The sequence below is a fragment of the Mytilus californianus genome, unplaced genomic scaffold (genome assembly GCF_021869535.1).
Source record: "Mytilus californianus isolate M0D057914Y unplaced genomic scaffold, xbMytCali1.0.p SCAF_6, whole genome shotgun sequence".
In the NCBI taxonomy this organism is placed as follows: Eukaryota; Metazoa; Mollusca; class Bivalvia; order Mytilida; family Mytilidae; genus Mytilus; species Mytilus californianus.
In genome coordinates this window covers 55642441-55666795 of record NW_026262712.1, presented here as the reverse complement: position 1 = coordinate 55666795, position 24355 = coordinate 55642441, and the positions used below count along the sequence as shown (strand labels likewise).

At 32.3% G+C, this 24355-nt stretch overlaps 1 protein-coding gene and 1 long non-coding RNA gene across 4 annotated transcripts in view; one reads left to right on the top strand and one right to left on the bottom strand.

Annotated features, from left to right (window-relative positions):
• Positions 1-12212: 12212 nt before the first annotated feature.
• The window catches only part of LOC127705726 (uncharacterized), a 57769-nt gene continuing 45626 nt past the window's right edge, over positions 12213-24355 (top strand). The window contains exon 1 of one of the 3 annotated variants that reach the window (XR_007983954.1): positions 12213-12782. This is a non-coding gene — a long non-coding RNA (uncharacterized LOC127705726). Of the gene's footprint in view, positions 12783-14744; positions 15207-24355 lie in introns of those variants that run through there. The other 2 variants (XR_007983956.1, XR_007983955.1) reach the window with 2 other exon arrangements.
• Positions 17131-23684, bottom strand: LOC127705687 (uncharacterized). The gene is made up of 2 exons (XM_052210040.1): positions 21751-23684; positions 17131-19470 (listed from the first exon to the last, which is right to left on the bottom strand). The coding sequence occupies exons 1-2, from the start codon at positions 22340-22342 to the stop codon at positions 18410-18412; spliced, it is 1653 nt and encodes a 550-aa protein (XP_052066000.1). The 5' UTR covers positions 22343-23684; the 3' UTR covers positions 17131-18409.

Genomic DNA, 24355 nt, shown 5'->3' with positions numbered 1-24355 from the left:
TGATCAAGAAAATCGATATTCCACACTTTTAAATCATGCAATTGATAAACGAGATGACAGTAGATAGTTAATTTCGGATTAGAGTATCTTATCATTATTGAACATTGTATTTAATTGTAAAAAAAAACGTAGATAATTAATTTCGGATTAATGTGTCATATTATTATTGAACATTGTATTTAATTGTACTATTACTAATATGAAATATAAGAAAATACTACTTATCTATATGAAACCCTGTTCTTATAGATATTAACAATATCAGAGTACCTTACAGTTAAAGCAGTAGCGGTAAGGTCATTATTAACAGCTTAATGGCAATAAATCTATATTAAAGTGTTAAAAAAAACCAAAAACATATTTTAGTCCAAACATTACCCAGTTGTTTTTACGTGCTGTCGTTTCTCGGATTTTTTACATTTTGTGTTTCCAGTAATTAAATCTTATGTCCAAACTAAATGACAATCTATAAGTTTTTGGTTCCAAAGCACTTCCATGAATTTATCCTCATCAAGAACACCTCAGTCAATATTTGTATGGTTAAGGATGGGTCAGTACTGTACAATCAGAGATATGTGCGAGTCTTTGAGTTTGCGAAAAATGCGAATTGAAATCTTTTGCTTTATCTGTATGCAGCAATTCTTAAAATGTTAATGCAATTCATATCGCAATGTTGTCAATTGATTTAATATTGCAATAAATAAAGGCAACAGTAGTATACCGCTGTTTGAAACTCATAAATCGATAAAGATAAAAACAAATCCGGGTTACAAACTAAAACTGAGGGAAACGCATCAAATATAAGAGGAGAACAACGACACAACAAAAACACAACATTAAAATGTAACACACACAGAAACAAACTATAATATAGCAATGGCCATTTTCCTGACTTGGTACAGGACATTTTAAGAAAAAAAAAGGTGGTTTGAACCTGGTTTTGTGGCATGCCAAACCTCCCGCTTTTATGGCAACGTCAAACACAACACCAAAACGACAACATCACATGACAGGACCACAATACAAATAAATGGGAGAACATATAGGACAAAGAAACACACGAGTGATAGTTAACAAAAGGTACTAGGCTTAAAATTCAATACGCCAGACGTGCGTCTCGTCCACACAAGACCAACCAGTGACGCTCAGATGAAAAAAATTTTGAAAGTCAAGACAAGTATAAAGCTGAAGAGCACCGAGGACCAAAACTTCCAAAAAGTTGCGCCTAACACGGCCAGGGTTTTCTGCCTGGGACAAGAACATCCTTATTATTTAAAATAATTTATAAATTTATAATAACCAATGCATCTAGAATTGACAGATTTTCAAAACCTATTCTAACAACTAGTTATAAATCTTAATTTCAGTTGAAAATACTAGTTTTGTTATAGATTAGAAAAAAATACATTTGTTCAACATTTAGTCATGATTTTTATGTGATTACTTTATAGGGACGAAACAAGTATGATTGGTGGGATTTCACACCGAAACAGGGTCCGAAAATCACAACAGATCCATTGATTCATTTCTAAAATCTATTGCCCTGTCTAATTTTGTGGCATTGATACGCGTGCTGCACGGTATTCAAATTAAAAAAAACCTTGTATTGACTCTGTGAGTGGTCTATGGTTTGGATGTGGCAATTTTAAATTTTTGTCCCCTTTCAAACACACGGCCTTCTTAACAGAACCTATCTTTTGTATTGATTGTAAATTGTCTCGGTTTGTAAAAAGAATAAAATATTTGTTTTTAGACGTGAAACAAACAACAGTTAGTCAATCATTTACATTAATGCAAGTATAACAAACATGCGTTGCATATTTTGCAGCATCTACAAATCAAAAGTACATAATATTTACTACCAAATTTCGTATTTGCAACCTTTATCATGTAGACTGTTTAAGATCAGATAACTTTCTACTTGCTGTATGCCGCATATATACAGTATGGTTTTACATTGATGTAAGGTTATTAAATATTGACGAATTTTTATAAGCAGTAGCAAATGAAAGTTTCTTGATATTTGGTACATAGCTCTATATTTTTCAGCTATCCCATTTGTTGGTTCGTCACTTATCCACTTTCTTTTTGTTGCATACAGGTATGTTTGTTTTGCAGTTATGGATGTAAAGTAAATGTTATTTGCAATCTCCACAGCAACCAAGAATAATATTCTTTTAATATTAATTTCTAAAATTTGTCTTGGTAAGATAAACCGTGCACCGTTAGTAGTAATTCATGTTGTCTGCTTCCATATTCTTTTTCTTCATTGAAAGGAATCATGTTTTTCTCTATTGTATGATGTATGATACCAAGTTATACCTTGTTGGCGGTTGTATATATTTTCGTTATATTTTGTAATCAATTCTATGTTAGTTATATTTTATGATTGGTTCTACGTTCGTTACATATTGTAATTGGTTCTATGTTCATTACATATTGTTATCGGTTCTATATATGTTCGATATATCAAGTGATCGGTTCCATTTTCGTTATTTGTTGTTATCGGTTTCTTTGTTTATTATCTCTTGCTATCAGTTTTATGTTAAAAAATTTGTTGTATTTTGTTCTTGAATTTTTGTTCGTTATATCTTGCTCTCGGTTCTATGTTTGTTGCACTGGTTGGCGGTTCTACGTTTGTTCTGTTTTTGTTGGTTCTTTTTGACTTTCAGTTTGAATATCCCTTCAAAATTTGATATCGTTTTCCTCTCTTCTTTGCTCGTTATATACTGTTATATTCGTTATAAAGTGCAGGTGGCGCCTTGTTCGCTATATTTTGTAATTGGTTTGATGTTCCTGATATATTGTCATTGGTTCCATGTTCGTTATATATGGCTATAGTTGTTATATATTGATATTTGAATTATGTTCTTCAAATATTGTAATTGGTTTTATGCATGTCATTTATTGGTTTCGTAATAATCTATCAAGGAACTTTTTGTAATTGTCACCATCAGAGATTGAAGGATTTTTGTATACGTTTTTCCGATTCATGTCTTTGATTATCGCAAATAGCTTTCATATTAATAAAGGCGACAGTGGTGTACAGATCAACTGTTTAAATTCCATATAAAGTATCAATTGGAATTTTGGAGATTTAATTTATTTCATACATTTTGTCTCGAACCAATTTATCTGTACTTTTTTTTCACATTGTCATACACAAGGAGGAAATCTAACGATCAGCTTAAAGGTCTTGCAAAATCGCAGTTACTGATACATGAATCACATTGATGTCCCTCGGGGCAAGGGGTCGGAGCAAAGGTATATTGTCCAATTGTTTTCGTTACGACCCAGGTCATTCCAAAAAGTTCACGTCCATGTTTTTTTAAATATTTACCCAAATATGTACATGTCTACTTCTTTACTACTTTTTTACTCATTCTGAAATCAATGACTCCCTTAAAATTGTTTTATTTTTACATTTATTAATTACAGGATGTGGATTTGAAGGATATGTTTATGATACTATTTCTCATGCATGCTTGAAGCTAGCAATGACAAACGGATCAACCTGGTCGAGTGCAAGGACAACGTGCCAGCATGATTGTGGTGATTTGGTCAGTTTAACAACCCAAACGAAAGTGGATTTTGTGCTATATCTCATAGGAAGTATGCATTTTCATTGTATATATCATTTGGCATCTATAATGAGTTGTCAAATGAAATTCACCGACGGACATTTCGACTCGTTCAAAGGGTTGATTATTTGGATGTGGAGATATATCAATACAAAGCCCTTTTGATCGTGTTTCGGATGTTTAATTCGATGCCCAATTTTGATAGAGAAACACATCATGTGCGTGTTTAAGAAAACATGCAACAACTGTCAAGAGTATAATTATCCTATATACTAAATGTGACATTAAAAAAGACCGAAGTAACATGTTTTTATCTGCAAGGTGTAATCGCATCATTGAGGAATCAACTTTGATCAGGAACAAAAAAGGTCAACCCTTTGATAAGCAAAACGTACATATCTCTAATTGCAAAAATTATGACAAACAAGAGTATATATCCTTTGGACACTCTCCCATCCTCGTTGAACTGCAAATCTGGGCCAAAAACGTATTTTGGATATATTTCATAAGCTCAATTCAATTGTGTGTAAAGTTTCTAATCGATGTGATCACAAAGCCTGCAACATTCTATATCTACATTCGTTATACCAAACTAGAACTTACTTAAATTGTCTTTGCTTTGAAGTACCAGCCTTCCTTATCAAAATACGAAAAAGGAGATTCATTGGATGAGATCATACACATTTTTATTTCTTGATATTATGTTCAGAATGCACAGTTATACTTAACACTTTCCAGTATTTCTACTTTAACCCATGATCATAGGAGATAATGTACAATGAATAGTTCAAAGAGTGACTAACTCAATTTTTTTCAGTACACTCCAGTGCTAATATCATGTCAATTTTCTTTCATGATTAGACAGTAAAGGAAAATTTATTATCCATTTCGCGATGAACACGAATTTAAAAGTATAAAAGATATCAAAATTAAAAAGGACATTATTCATTACTTGCAAGACTGATATTTGGAAGGCTACTAAAATACACCATCAAGCCATGTTCTTTTTTGAGAAAACGTGACAAAATAAAAAAAAGATATTATTAGGTCTTTCCACTTTTCTGTGGAAAGACCTATTGTATTTGTTCTGATTATTATTATTATTATTATTATTTTTTTCTTCCGCCTAATTTTGTTCTCACGTAACATTTTTGTTTCGCAAGATGTCGCTTAGATATTTCTCATATAATATCATACAGTTTATGCGCTTTTTATTTTCACCCATTCTAAGCCGAACAATTTTCTTTGTAGGAGTTATCTCCCTGAACACTGTTTTCCTTGTTACTGCATCTCCTCCGTAACCGTAAAAGAAAGCGACAAATTTATTTTACCAAATTGCTCGTTATAATCTCAGGATATTTTGTCCAATTTTGACCGAGGCGATACGTAAACTCCATGAGAGTTATTTCCCCTTCTGTATTTGACATAAGGGATATATAAATGTATAGCATGAATGGTAAGTAATAGAGACCAAAGGTATATTGATTTGAGTTCCTTGGTTCATTTAAATGAAATTGAGGCCAAGGTCAAAGGTCAAGGTCAAGGTCATATTCTAAATTTTGACTTTTCCTTGTTATTTGATCTCCTCTTGTCACTTTTAAAGATACAAATTAAAGAAAAAGTGCAAAATGTTTGCCTAATTGTGATTAAGATATGATACATTTGGTCTGAAACAATCCAATGACATCTTATAGGAGTTACTGTCCCTGAAATGATTCAATTTAAGGTTAATTGATTATTACTCCAACTTGTTACATGATAAAGCCATAGGGTCTTTTGCAAACTGTTGGTTGACATATGACCTTGAAAAATGTCAACCGGAAGCGACCTTTAGTGAACCGGAAGTAGTATTTTTTGCATTTATTTCATGGAAAAGTACCTAGAAACCATATATTTTTTGAATGACCATAGGTTAACCTATCTTTTGAGACCGAAAGTAACATTTTATAAACCGGAAGTAGCATATTATCTTCCTTATTACAGGCATAAGTATATATAAACCATATATTTTTGGAATCAGTATAAATAAAGCTATCATATGAGACCGGAAGTGACATTTTCTAAACCGGAAGTTGGCAATTATCTCCCTTATTTCAGGCAAAAGTATATAGAAACCATATATAAATTGAATCAGTATGAAGAAACCAAAGCTTGGACGCCAATAGTAATTTTGAGTAAACTATATGTAGCTTCTCATCAATAATTTAGAACATTGATGTGGAAAGACCTTCAATTGTTCTCAGAACAATTGGTTTTTAATAATATTTAAAAGTACTTCTTTTCCATATTCGATCAAGAAAAAGAAATGACACAGAGTCAGTTTGGAATGGTCTTCGAGCAAGAAAATGGATGACAGGGGACAGTTTCTACAATTTTTATAACTTCACAGTACAATTGAATGATTATGACAGTGGATATCCCCAAGACACGGACGTATCGTGTGGAAGTTTACAACCAAACCTGACCAATCCATTGAGAGATGACAGCTGTAATAAACGGATCAAACACCACTTCGTTTGCGAGATTATAACTATACCGCGACAATGATTATTTCCCGTTCTTTAAATTGGCTTTTCAGTTGTCTCATTTCTGATTAGTTTACATTTCTAAATTCTAATTCGTCAATAAAATGGTGTCTCCAGATTTCAATAAAATGATTTACTAGAAAAATGTAGATATCATAAATATACATTGATGAAACTATATTTAAACCATGGTGGTGACGTCAGCCTATTCATTTACCGTGGATTCGTTTTCTAGAATCAACGCTTCCTAAATCTGCAACTGAAATGGACTCACCAAATTATATTCAATTGTTTCCTTTGTGAACTAATTTCATTAAGTTTGAATTGGCTAATTTACTGATTTCTGTTCACTAATGGAATTAATTTAAAAACTTACCTTTATTTTTTGTAATTTTTATATGCCTTCACTGGGAATCGAACCCTTCCTTGAAATCTGTTATGTGTGACTGACATCAACACATCGACGAAACCTTTCGGCTACCAATGAGTTACACTATAGATGTCTATTTTATATATTTAAATGAACATCTGATATACATCGGTTCATCGGACACACAGGGCTTGTACCTTTATATAGACACAATAGGCAGTCGTATAGTATGAGTTGGTAGCCGCGAGGTTAGCATGGTTAAAATCAATGAGTTAAAGATAGGGATTTGTCGGTTTAGGTTCGAATCCCTGTATTATCTCTGTTGTTCCAATTCTTAAGTTATCCTGGTTTTTCCTAATTTTGCATGTTATAGTGGATATTTTTGTAATAATAGCGAGTTTTGCCGTTTTTTGTAATTATTATTGGCTATTTCACATGTTTGAAACAAAAATGATTACATTCTATTTGTCAATTTCTGTTTTATAAATATAGTATTATTTCATCTGTTTTACTACAAAGGTTTGTTCGCAAATTCCTATGCGAGAAAATCGTGATGTGCCTAGAGTGCTAAAATTTCGATAACATACTTATTATATATACTTTATATATGCTTTTTAGTCGGGTTGTTGTCTCTTTCATACGTTCCCCATTTCCATTTTCAATTTTATTAGAAATAAATTTGAATATTTTGTATAAACAGATAATATTCATATGCCTGGTAATTTAAAGATCTTTAAAGGTAGAAGTGTTATATTTGTATTTTGTTAACCAATTAATTGTGATCTGAGATTTATCCATGCATCGTTGGACACGATAACATGGTTATTTAAACTCACTTACAATACATTCTAATTAAGAAAAGGCTTTAATTTTGAAAAGAAAGAATTAGAAGTTATAGATACAATGGATAAGCGTAGATTCATGAAAAACAAACCATTCGCCCTCCGGGCTCATGGTTACTTTTTCAAGAACCCACGCTTATCCATTGTATCTATATAACATAGACGTTTGTCACAAATTTAGGATTAAGTGTAGAAAAATGATTCAAATACAGAACTTTATTTATATGTTGTAATTTCTACTTAGCAGCTGGTAGTATCATTCTTAAAGTAAAGGAATGTTCTTCAAATGTTTCCTTTTTTGATGAATATAATTTAAATAAATTGAAAAAAAGGTTATGTTTAAACTGCTGTTTACTTTATTCGTTTTCTCTGGTACTTACACATGCTACAGGTTTGGACACATATTAATTCTCTTATATTGTTTTAAACTAAACTTGAACAGTAATGTTACTTTTTCTACACTTAACTTTCTATAGACACAGGCATGTTGAAAGATCATGTTTCCTCCACTGTTGACGACGTTGTTGTATGAACTTTTCTCCAAGTGAAACTTCCGATGTAAGAATAGATTTAGGACATTATTTCATATGTGTTAATCAAAAGTTGTTAGTTTGTTTTCAGTAACTGCTTACATACACTCTTTAATGTAGAATCTTTTTAAAATGGCATATGTTGACTGTCATACCTGCATTATTATAATGGTATCGAGAATTGTTTTCAGCTGATAGTTGTTGTAAATTTGTCTGCGTTACTGTTTTTAATCAAATTAGCCGAGTTTAGAAATTGGAAGGGAGGTTGTAAAAATTCAATTGAAATTCTGTCGCATTTCATGTGCCTGTCCTAAGTCAAAAACATTGTCAGTGGTGCTCTTGTGTTTTACCTTAATGTTGCATGTTTATGATGGTGTTAATTGCAGTTCATTTATAGTGTCCTTTAATCTAACCTAATAAGGTTTACGTGATTTTGGGGGACTTTTAGATTAAACCTTGCTAAATTGTATGAAAACATATATTTGATATCCCCGTGGCTCAATACATTGTTCGATCTCGATGGTCTCTTCTTAGTATGAATAATTCGAATACTGGAAATTAAGAGATCCGTTTCTATTCTGATACTGTAGAAATGAACATTCTGATCGCCAAGCACGTGGCATATTGGAATATGTCATGCCTTCTTAAGATACATGTAGGTCAAAGTTACATTGAGGTTTTTAAAACAAACTATCAATATTTATTATAAAGATATGTACAATCTGATAAATTGGAAACGTTTTGACTCCATTCATGAAATTGGTTGCAATTAGTAATGAAACGTATTTGATGTTTAATGTCAACAAAACATTGGATATGCGAAAAAACTAAAAACTTTGAATTACAAAAAAAGGACACATGTTCTTATTATTATACTAATTATTGTGTTTCTAGGTTATCATCAGCTCAGTAGCAGTAATTTTAATATGAAATGTTTAGGACGATAAGGTTTCAACGTCCAAAGGCAATGTTCACCTTGAATACATTTTGCTATGCTTTTTTTTGTCGTTTTTTGTTATATAGTTCAAAACGTCTCTACGTATGTATACGTCTCTTAGGTAAATATTTCAAATGTATAGGTTTGAGAGTTTCTGATGAAACGTATATCAAGAAAAGCGCGTAGAACGCACGATATTAGAAACAAAATTTTATAATTTTTTTTTCAAATGCAGTAGAACTTGACTGAACGCTGTCCTTTCCAAGTGCGCACAAGGATCAATCAATATCCCACAATACCTGATACACCTTAAACTACCAACAAACTATCTGACAACATGATACAAACACGATGTTCAGTCAATACCATCATATTTGTACTGTAAAATTCCTCAGTTAGAAGCTTATGTTATACAAAATCGTTAAAACTATTGATTGAAGAGTTTGACTTAATATAATAAGAATATAGATATGTTCAATATTGAAAATCGGCAAAAGTATATGTCCGAGGCGTTCTGAAAACAAAACAACATACTTACACTCTACCTAATTTTTCGACTTTCAATGCATTTGCCATGAGTGATGAAACATGTTTAACATTTGATTTATTAGTAGTTTAATTTGTTTTTTTTTCTGGCAAATGGGAGACTACTCAAATAAAAAAACATGTTTCATTGTCAATTACAAGTGCAATTTGCCTGTTTAGCTCCGGATCTTGTGTAATGCTAAACATATATCGGTTTGATTTGAAAAGAATCTTGGAAATGTCGACTGTGTGAAAGAAAAATTGACTGAATCGAAAGAAAGAGGGAAGAATAATTTAACTGAATTTTTTACAAAAAAAGAAGGAAAGGTAAACTGAAGTGATTGGAGAGCACAAAATATAATAGATAATATAAAAAAAGCAGGATACTATGCTGAAATATTTATCTCAGCTAAGTTTTTTAGTAATTCTTTCAGTCTAATAAGAATTGTATTTTTAGATTGTTCGTGTATTTCTATTTCTCTAATTCTTACACGATATATTATTTTCATGACCTGCTGATTATTTTTATTTAATCAACGCGTGGCTAGTTTGATCTCTGTTCTTCATTGGACAAAATTCATTTATGACGTCAAATTTACTTGCTTTCTTCTGAATTTCTTATTCTGAAATCATGAAAAAGGCGACCATCCCTGATTACGTCACATAGAAAGAACACATTTGTTTGTAGATCATTTAAAATTTATACGATATATTTGGATTACAGTTTGATTCAGAAGAAACACCGACAAACAGCAAAAGCTCCTGCACGAGCTAGTCTGAAAGTTTTGACATAAATATGTGGTAGGAAGAACATTTTCAAAATTACTGCCCTTGTCAGATTTTCTCTGTCTATAGCATTTTAAAAGATAATAGACAAAACTAATGGCCTTAAATTTATAAAGATAACAAAAAAAGTAAACGGTCATCATACTTATTGAACCTCATTTCTGATTATTATAATAGAAATACTTTAGTTAACTGTGTACGTAGGATTTTGGGCAGTGTTAGAATGTGGTGCAAATTCCGAAAAGGCTATTATTACCCCTATGGGCCAGGAAATACTACCGTGCCATTTTAACAGGTAAATATATGATGAAAATTAAATTAATTTACGTATTTTTTACTTAATCAATTTGTAAATGATTTGTAAATCAATACAAAGTTGATTTAGAACAACTAGAATAACAGTCCCCTCATTCCACCACTAGGAGTGAAAATTGCGTATTCAGCTAACTTTGCCTGATCTGTGGATGATAATGTCAACTTTGACTTAGCAAGTAGAGCGAGAAAGCCAAAAATATGAACTTCAGTAAAAGACGAAAACACAAATCCTAGACAGCACCAGAAATCATTCACTTAATACCATGCACATCAAGAATGAGGCAGGATTAAACATGTTTGCAAGCACGCAACACTGTCTCTGACCTTAGATAGTGATGTAATAGCAAGTATAAGATAGAAACAACCAGTAAAAGCTTGCAAATCTTAATTTTAAAGAGTACTCGTTCAGTAACAGAACTTTAATTCATAGTACATTAAACGTGCATGTGTGGTTACAGTTTATACAAGAAAATGTATTACTGTTGTTTTGTTGTTACTTGTGTATTTGTTTTCTTTTATCATTGATAGTTCACAATAAAGCGTTTTCCAAGTGTTTACCTTGATCTGTATTTTCTTCAATGCATACATATATGTACATTTCTGTACAAAGCATCAACCGACAACCACTTTTTTACGGGCTCCAGACTTGGTGCAAACACACACAGAATGATGTTTGCTGACGCAAAACCCTTCCCCCTAACCTACGACGGTAGTGTAATATTTCAACATAAAATAAGAATATAAAAGTCATTCGCAAAGGACTGAACTGAACAATTTGATACAAAGCCGAAATAGAATTTACAAGTTTGACCGGACGTGGCAATGCTTTTATACACCCCGCCACCAAAAATGACACAAAGGACGGATTTCAGAGTACTCGTAGTTATCAAGCATTACACTAGCTAGGTTTAACTACACTGGATTGTAAAATTCAACTATCGTTTTATCATAAACAAAACATTATTTGCTTTATAATAGATACAAGACAACGTTCAGTTTATTCATTATGAATTTCATATTCTTTCTACTTACAAAATAACGTTGTCTGTATTAAAGTATGAGTTAAGAGCAACTTAATGAGTACTTCTCTTGTGATTTCAAATTTTGAAATCGTCAGAACGAAAACATGTCACACTTCAAAACATATTAGTGAACTAAAAAAAAAAACAACATTCAAGACTAACAAAGGCCAAAGGCTCCTGGCTGCAAAAATGTCACTTTTTTAAAATTTACCTAGGTTAGAGAATAATTTAAACATATGTTGGATTTTATATTATATAATTTATACCTGTATAAACGATGACATCTTTCGGTTGGGCTTTACAGACCACACTTCACAATGTCTGTTATTGACAAGATTACTTCACGTGGAAACCTTTACTATTCTATCAATTTCCTGTCTCTTTAAAAAATTATTGGCTCTTGATCTCTTTTTTACTTTTCTTTCCACCTCTATCAGTTACCTCCGTAAACAACCATAGACGCATCCATTTTATAAAACGATAAAAATCAGACGATTAGATACACAATCAACGTCAGATCTAAGATTATCGTACGGCTTTTTGTGAAACGATGTCCATTTGAGACTTGAGCGAATCTATTTTGTTAGATCATATCTTAAAAAACTTAGCAGGAGAAAAATATACGATAAAATTAAGTTGAAAAACATATAAGAATTGAAATGCTAACCGGCATTAACATAAAAAAAAATAAAAAAAATGCCAACAGAAAGACAAATGTTTCAAATAGAACCGCTCACTTTACTAACAAAGACATTACTATGACCACTGCTATAGGAGGTCTATTACAAAATTAACACATCAAGGTCTTAGGTGTTGTTGTACTTTACGGACCAAAATTGTTCAAACAAACATGATATATACCAAACATTGTTTTAAACTATTGAATGATAAATTGTGGTTTGTGGTTCATATTTGTTTGTTAGGTATTGCATGTAAAGTAATGTATCTATAGAAATGTTTGTCATTAAGATGTATCACGAACACAACATGAACAGACGCTAAAGATAGAAGTACAGATACAATCATTACATCGGTGTAAGACAATATTTCAGTGTGAATGATATATATATCATCAAAATACTTGTTTCAACACGGAAACAGATATTTATCTCAACATGGTATTTACAAGAACAAAGAATCTAAATTCAAACCAAACAATGGGTCAGTTCTGATTTGTATGACGCATATAAGGTGAAACATATAGTAGTCAATAAATGTAGTTTCTGAGAACCATTCATAGTTGGTGGTTGGTATTACTAACACCACAGAGTAAAACACATATCTTTACCAGTATGGGACTTGTATGGAGCTTTCTGCAGTTGGTCTATACAACTGTGGCCAATGCTACAGTAAGTATTATACATTTCTTTATTTGTGGGGCAGAAGTTTATTCATTTTTATCATATACTTGTAGAAAAGAATAGTATAATTGTACCCCTTGATAAAACTAATTTGTAAATATATTTATTCATTAAATTTGAAGAATTGTCTAAGCCGTATGATATGACTTTCGTTATCAACTGCTTCCGGTATATATCAACTGTTTTCGGTTTATATCAACTGCTTCCGGTTATTATCGCACGCCTTTCTTTAGCGTTAATAATTAGTTCATTTCGACGTCATTCTGCAAGTTCCGGAATATAAACCTCAGTGGTACATTTTAGTAAAAAAAACATAACAAAGTAGAATAAAAAAAAAAAAAATATTAGGAAACAGGAAAATATATTATTAAAAAATGCAAAACAAATAATACAATAAATGAATTTTATAAAGTATTAAAAGTTCTTGTCTGTATGTCTTCTGCTGAAGTATATGATAAAAAGAACATAACATGTCATTTTTCATATCAGACCCCTTATCAGCCCATGGTCAAAATCATCCCTCGAGCCCATCGGCTCTCGGGCTGATATATAACCTAGGGTTGATAAGGGTCTGATATGAAAAATGCCATGCTATAATCTATATATAATGTATGATCTAAAATAAAGTTGATATGATATTTAAGTGTCGAACGTTTGATTGGTTAGAGGCACATTTAACTCATCAACACATTTATTTTCCATAAATGTTTATGTAACAGGAAAATTTTGAAAGAAAATCAAAATAATCAGGAACTGTAATGCACTTGAATTTCAAAACCACAACTCTATAGCTGCATGAGACCAACAGGGCCCCGTACTAAAGATATATACTAGACTAAGTATACTGTCAGTGAACACACCTTTGATAGTGACAAAGACAGTTATTTTATACTGTCTTCGATAGTTCCGAAAGTCCAAACAAAGTAGAGTAATCTTATTCTAACCTATTTTGTAGACAAATAACAAAAATGTTAATTTTGAAAGTTACAGAGAAATGAAATTTTGTCACTTCACAAACAAAGGAACCAAGAAAGGTCTACTACAAAAAACACGTTTAACCATATTAAATTTCTCATATTTACTGATTCATGTTAATACATGTCTAAGTGTAAAGCAACTTTAATGAAAAAAAAACAGTAATCATCATTCAAGGTGAAAGAGTGATCATTTGGATTTATTTTAGGAGTTAGTGGCATCGAAGTTATCTCGGATCCGAGGAATGTTTTATATTTTCAAATTAAAATCTAATATTTTCTTCAAGGCATTCAGTTCTAGATTTGTTTTACCTAGTTTTTGACCTTTTGTACGAGTTTTTGATTTTTGTGGTATCGAGGGAGGATTTCGGAATATTTTCAATCCCTGAAATCTGTACAGTGAATTTGTGAACTAATTCTTGAAATAATCTGTGATTATGTAAAATCACTTGTCATTTACGGATTATAAATAATAACGTAAATGATCTTAATTATTATGCTAATGATCTTAGTTATTATGTGGAATCCCCAAAAAATCAGATACTAGTATTGTACATAATCCTTGATTATACAAATTTACTGTTACACTATGAGACAGCATGTTTATAAGTAGTGACATCCACTAAGTAGCTATATAACTATTGGAAGATCAGGCTTTCAATACGGTACTCTTTTCAAAATAAGCCATAACAATAGAATGTAATTGCCTGATAAAAATCTGATCTAATGATAACCTGTATGATTTAATTCATGCAGTTATTCGTGCATTTAAACAACGTGATATTTGGTCATAAATTACTTAACCGATTTAAAATATTGTGTGAAATCTCCATAAGTTTAGACTCCGATTTGTTGATAATATAAATCAAATCGCGATAACCAATTTCAAATGGGAATCATAGTTTCAGAATAAAAAAATAAATAGTGTTCGTTTAAGGTATTTTCATATTTAAAAAAAAAATAAATGTTGCTATCAATCATGATTAATTTCAATTAGACGACCTAGTCATATTAAACGTCAGAGTATTCATACATTTAAGCGATTAAACTTCAGACGTCCACATGCGGGTCAGGACTACCGTTATTTTAAATCTAATTATTTGGCTTTGAAACACTTGGCAAATGAACAACATCAGTTTAAAGTACATAAAAGATTTATAATTCCTGGAAATCATTCGCTCCTTTCATGCTTAACTCTATATTATTAAGTGTTTTATGTTTCGGTTTGTATTAAGACAATCTTCACTCGCATTTAAGGTGTAACATTTTTGATAATCATTTATATGGTCGAAGCTGGCAGTATATATCAGATTATACAAATTACATATTTATCTCTATGGGATATTTATGGAACTCAGATCCTTTGAATATGTGGATTGTATTTGATTGCAAAGGGACAATTCTACAATTGGCCCATACACTAATGGACAATGCTACAGTAAGTATTAGACATTTTTTATTTGGTGTTTAAACGCTCATATATTCATATTGTATGATTTCCAAATGATTTAGTATAAAGTAATTAGATTTGTTAGGTTCAAAACACCTAAAATTTTAAAGGGGCATTTAAATCATCAACAAAATTATTTGACAATAGTATATATGAAAGTAAAACTTCGAAACAATTATTATATAGGTGTTTATATGACATCCTGACAGCACACATGTCGAATGCCCCAATAGAGAACATGTTTACCAATAATTGCATCAATTTAGTGGTTATAAAACTCATCAACTATATGAGGATTTCAATTTTGAAATTAGAACTATATAAAACCTGTAAGATTTAGTAAATGCATTCCATTTGAAAGTTCATGTTCTGTAAAACACGAAATATGGGCCATATCCTAACTTTGAAAACAAACATGCGTTTGACGTTGAAAAAATTAAATCTGGTATTTTTGATTATTTTTGGTACTATATTTAAAACATAATTTACCTCACAATGAACATGTGTACAATGCTTCGTGTCGATGTGACAACAAATTATGTTAATTCAATACGTTATACGGGAGGGACGGACTCACAAATCGGATAATACAATTACCTTTTCCTATCATAGGTGACCTAAAAACAAGTAAACACGAGTAAATTTTTTTATTAATCACACTAAATGTTACTGACAGAATTATTTGTCAAACCTGTCAAATGGATTCAGTCTTCAGGATCAAAAACAATCCTATTTCCGATATCAGTGTGTTGCTTTTAAACACAAAAATTATCATTAATTCGCATGTTATCCAACAAACTGAATTTCATTAGATATCATTCATAACAAAGTATCAAATAATTTAAAATTGCCAACAAATGGATGATGTCACAAAACGTTAAATGCTGAAAACGTCATGAATGTGGAATGATATGTGAGATCAAGTGTATTTAATTGTGTAATACAAAATATTCTTAGTGTTGTCAAGAAAGATTTCCATACAGTAATTCCAATTATTGATACTCACATCGCCGTGACATAATGGTCCGAGTACACAGTTATTTCGTAGTGCATTTCTTTTAGACAATAAATGAAAATAAATAAAATCCCACCTGCGCTTTCTAAATAATATTTTTACAGTGTGTTGTACTACTTTTGGGACAAATTATATCAAAATTATAGAAAACTTCATCGGCTCTAACTCAAAATATGGACAATTCTATGTTAAGGGGGTCTTGAAATCTTTTGACAGCTTCCGAAGTGCTAATTTTTAACCTTTTGCAGCTGGACCAAATCACTACTTTACTTTACAATTCATGACCCAAATTTTTTTACTGTGTAATTTCATCCCCCTACTTGCTATTTGAGGCATAAAACATGAAGAAATACATTTGGAAGGGGTACTAAAAAAATTGGCAAGCAACACACTGTCCACACTAGTGACTTTATTCGTGGACAACGAACATCAAAGGACGATAACTGTGTACTCGGACCTAATGATGGTCGCACACACATACACGCCAACATAACATAAACTAAGTTCCACACAGCAGTTTGAAATGGTTCATGGTTTACCTTTAAACGACTTTTAGTGCTTGATGTCTTTGGTTAGCATGTTGTTTGTTCTTTGCCATATGTAATTTGGTTTAACTTTTGCAGGAATAAAATATTATTTAAACATTGTCATTATATCATGAAACATAGGTGATTTTTCATGTCAACATGTTAAAGAAATGGTGTTATTGAAAGAGAAATACATATATAATATTATTGTATAAAATTATTAGTGCATCGCTTAATATTTAGACTTGTGAACTTCAAAATATGATACAATTTGAAAACACATGACATTGCATGGCAAAATTTTATCAACAGGGAGATTATTTAGTAATTTTACATAAATTTGTAAAATATGTCATTGGACAAATGCCAGATACTCTAAGCCAAATCTATATAATGCAACGAAAAGATCTAATCTTAAAACAAAAGCGTACGGCTGTCTCAGCAACTTAGCGTGCATGGTCACATTATCCGAATTTTTTGAAAACAAATAGAAATAGTGTAGATGTAGGCAAACTGCGGTTTGCTTGCAAACATAATTTTAAACTAGTCAGATCGGCTGGTTAGTGCCCAGTGTCTAATCTATATTAAAGCTACTACAGAAACACTATGTTATGCACTATCCGCTCTCCTGGTTCCAAAGCATATGAATGTTAAGCATCTGAACTGTGATTCAGATAAGTAGCCAAAGATATAGTAGAAAGCCAGAGAGAGCCGATCTGCGAAACAATTAGCATAAGCCTTTGTCTGAGCTTTCTAGCCAGAAAATATTGACAAGACTTATGCTAAAGTTAGGATGTAAGTGACCACTGAATACCCCGTAAATTTGTGATTCGAGTGAAAACTCGAAATGACCCCAAAAACAGATGTTGAATATTTTGATTAGGCTGATGAGACAGCTGGACCCCAAATTGAAGGGAGTATGAAAAATAAGATTATGATAACTATAAAATTGAAGTTGCTAGCACTTCCGATGGAAGTGTTATTGGAACCAAAAACAGCAAGAATAGCATTATTAGATGTTCTTTGACTGTAAAAGAAACTGTTCTCAATATAGTCAATAATTTCATATTCATAATATTCAGTTTTCAAGTAAGAATATGTATCCAAATTCGAAATACAACTCACTAATGGTAATAACTAGTCAGACACGAAGTATAGTTTAAAAACAAAAAAGCATATAAATTTGACATATAAGTATATACACGATCATACTACGCTATCATGCTGCTCAATATAATATATTCAAATCATATAGGGAATAGTATACCATCTTTAGTTGAGTAACATATTATATAACTACTAATTGTCAAGCCCCAATGATGAGTATATTCAAACTCATAGAAAGGGGATTATTGTGCCCCGTCAAAAAGCATTGCAGACATGTGGATTCTTATGCACAAGTGACACTAATGAAGACACTGATTCCAATGATGGTGTTATTTCCAATTAATAAAGCAACACACTGCAGTCGACGGGGATTATTATGCCCCTGTTAATCAAATTGAAATTTCATTGAAAGGAATCGTAGTCTTACATGTATTTGACAAGAAAACACTCATTCTGAACAGTGAATTATTGTGCCACTGTAGAATCGCGCACATATTTTCCATGAACTCTTACAAAGAAAACTGTTGAATAGTAAAACTGGACTAATCGGATATCAAGGCTAGCTGGGCTTGTTTAATGGTTGATTTTGGAGTATGAATATATCTGGTATAGCATTCGGAACTCCAACGACCTAAAATCTTGATCAGGTGATCTTCAATTTTTGATGCAACTGATGTTGCCGCTCCTATTCGGAAGCTGTGTCCGTTGTAATTAGATGGGTTGAGTCCGATAATTTCCAGGATGGATCGAACATGATTGATGAAAAACGTACGTGTTAGAGCCTCTCCATTTTCCATAACAAAGAGCGGACTTGAGTTGCAGGCTATGCTGAATCTAGATCTTCTAACAGCGAGGTATCTAATTAAAGATTTGACCGGGCACAAAGAGGTGTTGTTTTTGAAAAGATAAATATTTACTCCACTTCTGAAAGGGTCTGTTTTAGACGACTTTAAATGTAATATTGCGTAATCCTCCTCGAAAGTGATGTCTTCTATACATAGATTGCAAGAAGCATCGAAGTCCGTGTTGACGGTTAATTCACCGCAGCGGAGAAATCCGAAGTAAGCGACGATACAAGCTGCCTCAATAAGTGCAGTAACAAATGGCGAAACTATTCCCTTTTGAAGCACTGTTATCATATTTTTAATTATATCATAAGTTAGCGGTAATCTTTTTCGGGAACTCTTTACTTCTTGTTTCTTAATACCCCTGTAAATTGTTTCTAACCTAAGCAGTTTTGAAGAACAACAGCTACTGAATAAACACTGTACTCCGGATTGAAGATATATGTATCTTAAACCACAAATGTACATTTTTATTGTAGAACATTTTATTTTAAGATTTTCATGACAATGTGTAGCGTAATGCATTAAGATATCTTCCGTTAGAGGTGGCAAATCTGTTTTATCATCCCACTTAAAACCGGATAGACACAAAAAGTTTTTGTATGATTTAAATCCATGTTCGTATTGCGAACGCGTACTGCTTGCGATTGAGTTGTGAATTAAATGTTTAACTTTTGCATTTAATTCCACTTTACTTGCCAAGATTTCGGACACGGAGTGGGTTCTTTCTCTGCTGCTGGTGCTGCTTTTTGGAAGGTCTGAAAATCAAAGCGAGATAAAGAGTCAGCTATCACATTTTTAACTCCGGGAATATGTTGACATTGAATAGTAAAGTTTTGTTTAACGGATAGCCAAGTAAGTGTTCTCATTAATTTCATAATGTCTAGCACTTTAGATCTTCCTTTATTAACTATATTAACGACGGCTTCGTTGTCACAGTGGAACATGATACGTTTCTTATTCCATAAGTGCCCCCATAAAACAGATGCAACAACAATCGGGTACAGTATCTAAAAGCCATGTCTGAATTGAGTGAAGTTGATAGTTCAGAAGGCCAAGTACTACTAAACCATTTACCTTGGAAAAACCCTCCGAAACCAAAGTTAGAAGCCGCATCTGTGTACAATTCTATGTCACTAGCTAAAGTTATATGTTCGTCGTTAACGAAAGTAACTCTATTCCAGCCTTTTAAGAAATCTCGCCACATGATTAAGTCAGTTCTACAGTCTTTTGATAATGATATATAGTGATGTAGTTTATTAACTTTAGTAGATAACTTAATGAGATAACTGACAAACAATCTACCCGGACGAATAATTCTGGCGGCAAAATTAAAAATGTCCTAACAGTTGTAATAATTCTCTTTTCGTAACAGATTTTTTATGAAGAAAACTGTCAATAAAATTTGAAATTCTTTCTACCTTTTCATTCGGTAATCTTGCTTCAAAACTTTCAGTGTCTAGTATGATTCCTAAATACTCGATAGTACAAGTGGGACCTACAGTCTTTTTCTTAGAAATCGGAATATTTAGACGATTGCATATAAGCGTTATTAGCGCCATTGTTCTAAATCCGCAAGAGTCCGGTGGTTGAATAGTGAGAAAATCATCTAGGAGATGAAGTATAACTGGTATGCCGTAATTTTCCTTTGCTATCCAACAAATAGCCCGTGATATATTGTCAAAGATGCAAGGAGAGCTGCGAGAACCAAAACATAGTCTTACATAATGATAATAATTGTTTTTCCATTTCATGCAATATAAGTGATGCTGGTCTTTACGGATTCCTAGCTGTTTGAATGCATCGGTCATATCGGTTTTGTTTAGAATTGTTTGCTTTCCGAAATGCTTGATGGCCCTTATTGCGTCATCTATTTTTACATAAGATAGTGAATAGATCTCCTTATCTATAAGACTATTGATGCTTTCATGTGTTTCATGTTCGTGTGGAGAAGATAGATCAAGGATAAGACATTTTTTGCCAGAATATTTGCCTTCTGCAATCCCAATGGGACTAACACGGTAAGTTTCGAAAGGTGGACTACTAAACGGGCCTTTAACATATCCTTTATCTATTTCTTGTTTCAAAAGCATATCAACAGTTTCGGGGTCTCTGATGGCAGAAAGTATATTCCTACATTCAAACGTAGGTAAATCGAGCATAGATACTAGTGTTTCAAAACCGAAACGTATACCATTCAGAAGATACATAAAAAAATGTTTATCTGGATGTTCTTTAAGTTCGTATTCAAGTCTATTTACATTTATAGGTGACACATCTAGTCAGATGTTTGCCTTTGTCATTTTTTTTTTGTGAAGCTTTAGATAAGTTGGATAATTTATCTAATTTTGCATTTTCATTGTTTGACCTTGGTTGTTTTGTCTGTTGTTTGGCTAAACCACAAGTTTTCATGCCATGCACGCCTGACCCACATTGACTACATGCGTGCATGAATTTGCATTCTCTTCTATAGCAAGTGCCGTAATTGTAGTTATTGCAGAGTTCTGCTCCTGCAATATTTGAAACCGGTCTGCCCCTCTTATCTGTGTTGCGAATATGGGTAGCCCCTTGGGATAAAGTTGGGATGCCGTGTTTTGCTTTTTCACAGAATTTTGATGTGTGGTCAAATTCCCCGCAGTGAGCACATGCTCTGCTTTGAACATTATGGGTAACAAGGTTCAACAATTTGTCATCAACTTTTGACCAGTTGATAACAATGTTGTGTTCAACTATGGCAGCAGCTGCTTTAGCAGAAAACATCTTGTGATATGTATAGAAACATGGGCCGTAATTTTGTGACATTTCGTTTATATCAGCTTCATATTGTTCCAATTCAACTTTTTTCTGAATGTAAGCTTTCCCCATAATATTACGGTATTTCCGGAAAGCCCTATTAAATTCTTCTATTGAAAGATTGTGGTCCAATCTTACATCTTTCTTACTCGAAAGCTCAACTGTAAACCCCCTTGACTGCATAGTTTGGTTTTGAGGTATATCATATTTTGGTGCCAATAATGTAGCCAGGTTAATGTCCCTACCTTCTATTATCTGCTTTTTTATGGAGGGTGCAACAAAATCCATCTTTGGTAGATCTTCAGCATAGTATACTTTTCCTGTCGATGTAGCCTCGGTAGCGGAGTCTGTTAGTCGGCTATTGGAACATCTTATGGCAGATTCTATTGTAGGTGTGGTTGATTCTTTTTCAGTAACATTTTCTGTATTTGATTGTTTTAACATCAGTTTAGCGATATTTGATAGAGTTTCTGTTGCTGAGGTAAAGGCTGCGGCAGATTCCCTAAAGAGTACCTCACTGTTTAGATTAAGTGCGATATCTGGCGTATGAATACGCGTATCATTTACGATAGGAAACGTTGACGGGTGATATAATCCTAGATCATTCGTATTTATAGAGTTTTGCAACTCATTAACGGGAGGCTGACTGGATGTTTCAGGAATTGTTATAGACGTAGTTTTTGGTTTATTAGCCAAATATAATTGACGAAGCATTTCTACCTTCCACGTTGCATTGACCCCGATACCCATCTCTTTTAGTTTTTCCAGATAAGTTTCTTTTGACCAATTTCTATTGTTTTCACTGTTTTGCCTACGTGGCCTCTTTCTACCTCTCATATTGATTTAGTTAAAGTACTTACGTACGAATAATAGAAATATATGTGTAGAAATTTATCCTCTGTATCACGTTATAGATAACTATCTCAGGTTTCGAAAGTTCATCAATAGTTCATGAAATGTGTGGGTAAAACTGTTTGAAACTAAAACAACACATTAATGTTAAGATAAATCCTTATTGATAAGGTATGTCACTTTAGAATCGGATTCTATATCAGCACCCACTTGGTATAGACGAATTAGTTGATTAATTGTGTTAATAATATTAACAACAAAGAATGGCGATGCCTTCAACGTAAACAATGTGAATTTATTAATAGTTCTCACGTGCTAAAAATAATTGAAAGAAGATAAAGCAATGGGGAACGGAAAGGGGCAAATTGTCTTTTGTATAAACCTGAATTATATACATAATTCTCATATAATACGCTATGTGTAATTGTATGCAGTAAGGAAATCCGGCATATTTATCGAATTTGTATGAAGTAGGAACGTAGATCAAACACCACATATAAGATATATCATACGTCTTAGAACTAGAAAAGTTAAATGATGGCTAAATTTCAAAAAACTATTTATGATATTTAAAAACGCGTGTTCTTAATTGTAAATTGCGTCATGTCGTAACTGAAAAAAATGATCGAAAAAATACGGAAGTATTAAATATAGGCATATGATATTTCTACAACGGAATGATTGAAATTTGCTTTAAGTTGATATAAATTATTATCAATAAAAAGTAGATAACTAGGGTCTTTCGATTGTACCTCTTACTTTACGACATTGAATTTTTTTTTATAGGTACACGTGAGCTATGCCAAATCTTATATTAAGCTTTCGAAAGTTTTCCCGCGGTGTACATTTGATCAAAGACCATTCCCTCCATCTTCAGCCAATGAGAAAACAAAAAGAATATAATAATATAATAAAACTTCATACTGGAACAATGTCCATTAATGTTGTGTCTTGTCTTGCGTGGGAAGATATTTGACCGTTGAAAAGGTCAACAGGAAATGAACTAGGCATTTGTTTGATAGTTTAATTCAAGAGTACTTGGAATGAGATTAATGTAATCTATCTTATGAATCTGAAAGTGCCAATTTGTAATCGACAGCAATACATTATATCCCTTATTTCAATGAAAACAATTCTTTTTTTGGAATCAATGTTAGATAAGCTATTATTTATTACCGGGGGAGAAACTTACAGTAAACCAGAAGTCACGTTATGTTTTAATACTTCGTAAAAAAAGTACAGTTAATCAAGAAATCAGTGTCTGTTAGGCAATCATCTGACACTAAAAATGTTTATTAAACTGGTTGTTTTTCATCTACAGTTTCTTATCAAAATTGAATTTGAAAAAGACGTAAGCATTCTTTTAAAGCAGTCCCTTTCTTTATGTGTTGTTCAAATATTTAAAACAGCTTTGTTTTTAGATGGGCATCGTCTATGCTTGTATTACCAACAAACGTTAAAGATCAGCTACAAAAAAATACTGCGTTTGTTTACTTACTTGCAATATTTGTAATTCTTTATGTCTTCATTCGAAAACAGACATTTATCTAAAAATTATCCGTATCAAAGCAAACACCCGGCATGTTATACTTCTTCTCAGCAACAGGTATTATCACGGATTTTAAATGCATGTTGCAACATTTTTTTATATTATATCTTACAGGACATGTTATAAGGCGTCATTAATACACACATACACCTTTTTATTCTACACAAAAATGATACTCTGTTCATTAGACTACTTTTACCAAATGCAAAAAGAAAGAACACTTACATTTTGATTAAATTGAGAAACGTATTAGTCTATTCCTAAATGTGTCGATTCGGTTTTACAAAATGCGTTCGTTAATTTGTACTTCAGTCCCTTTTCATACAAGGAGACATGTTGTAAAACTGATGATGATTCAAGAACCTGTACAATTACCATTACATAACGGCATGTGTAGCTTTTATTTTATATGAAACCTTAATGAAGACCGCATTATTTTTTTTTTTTGT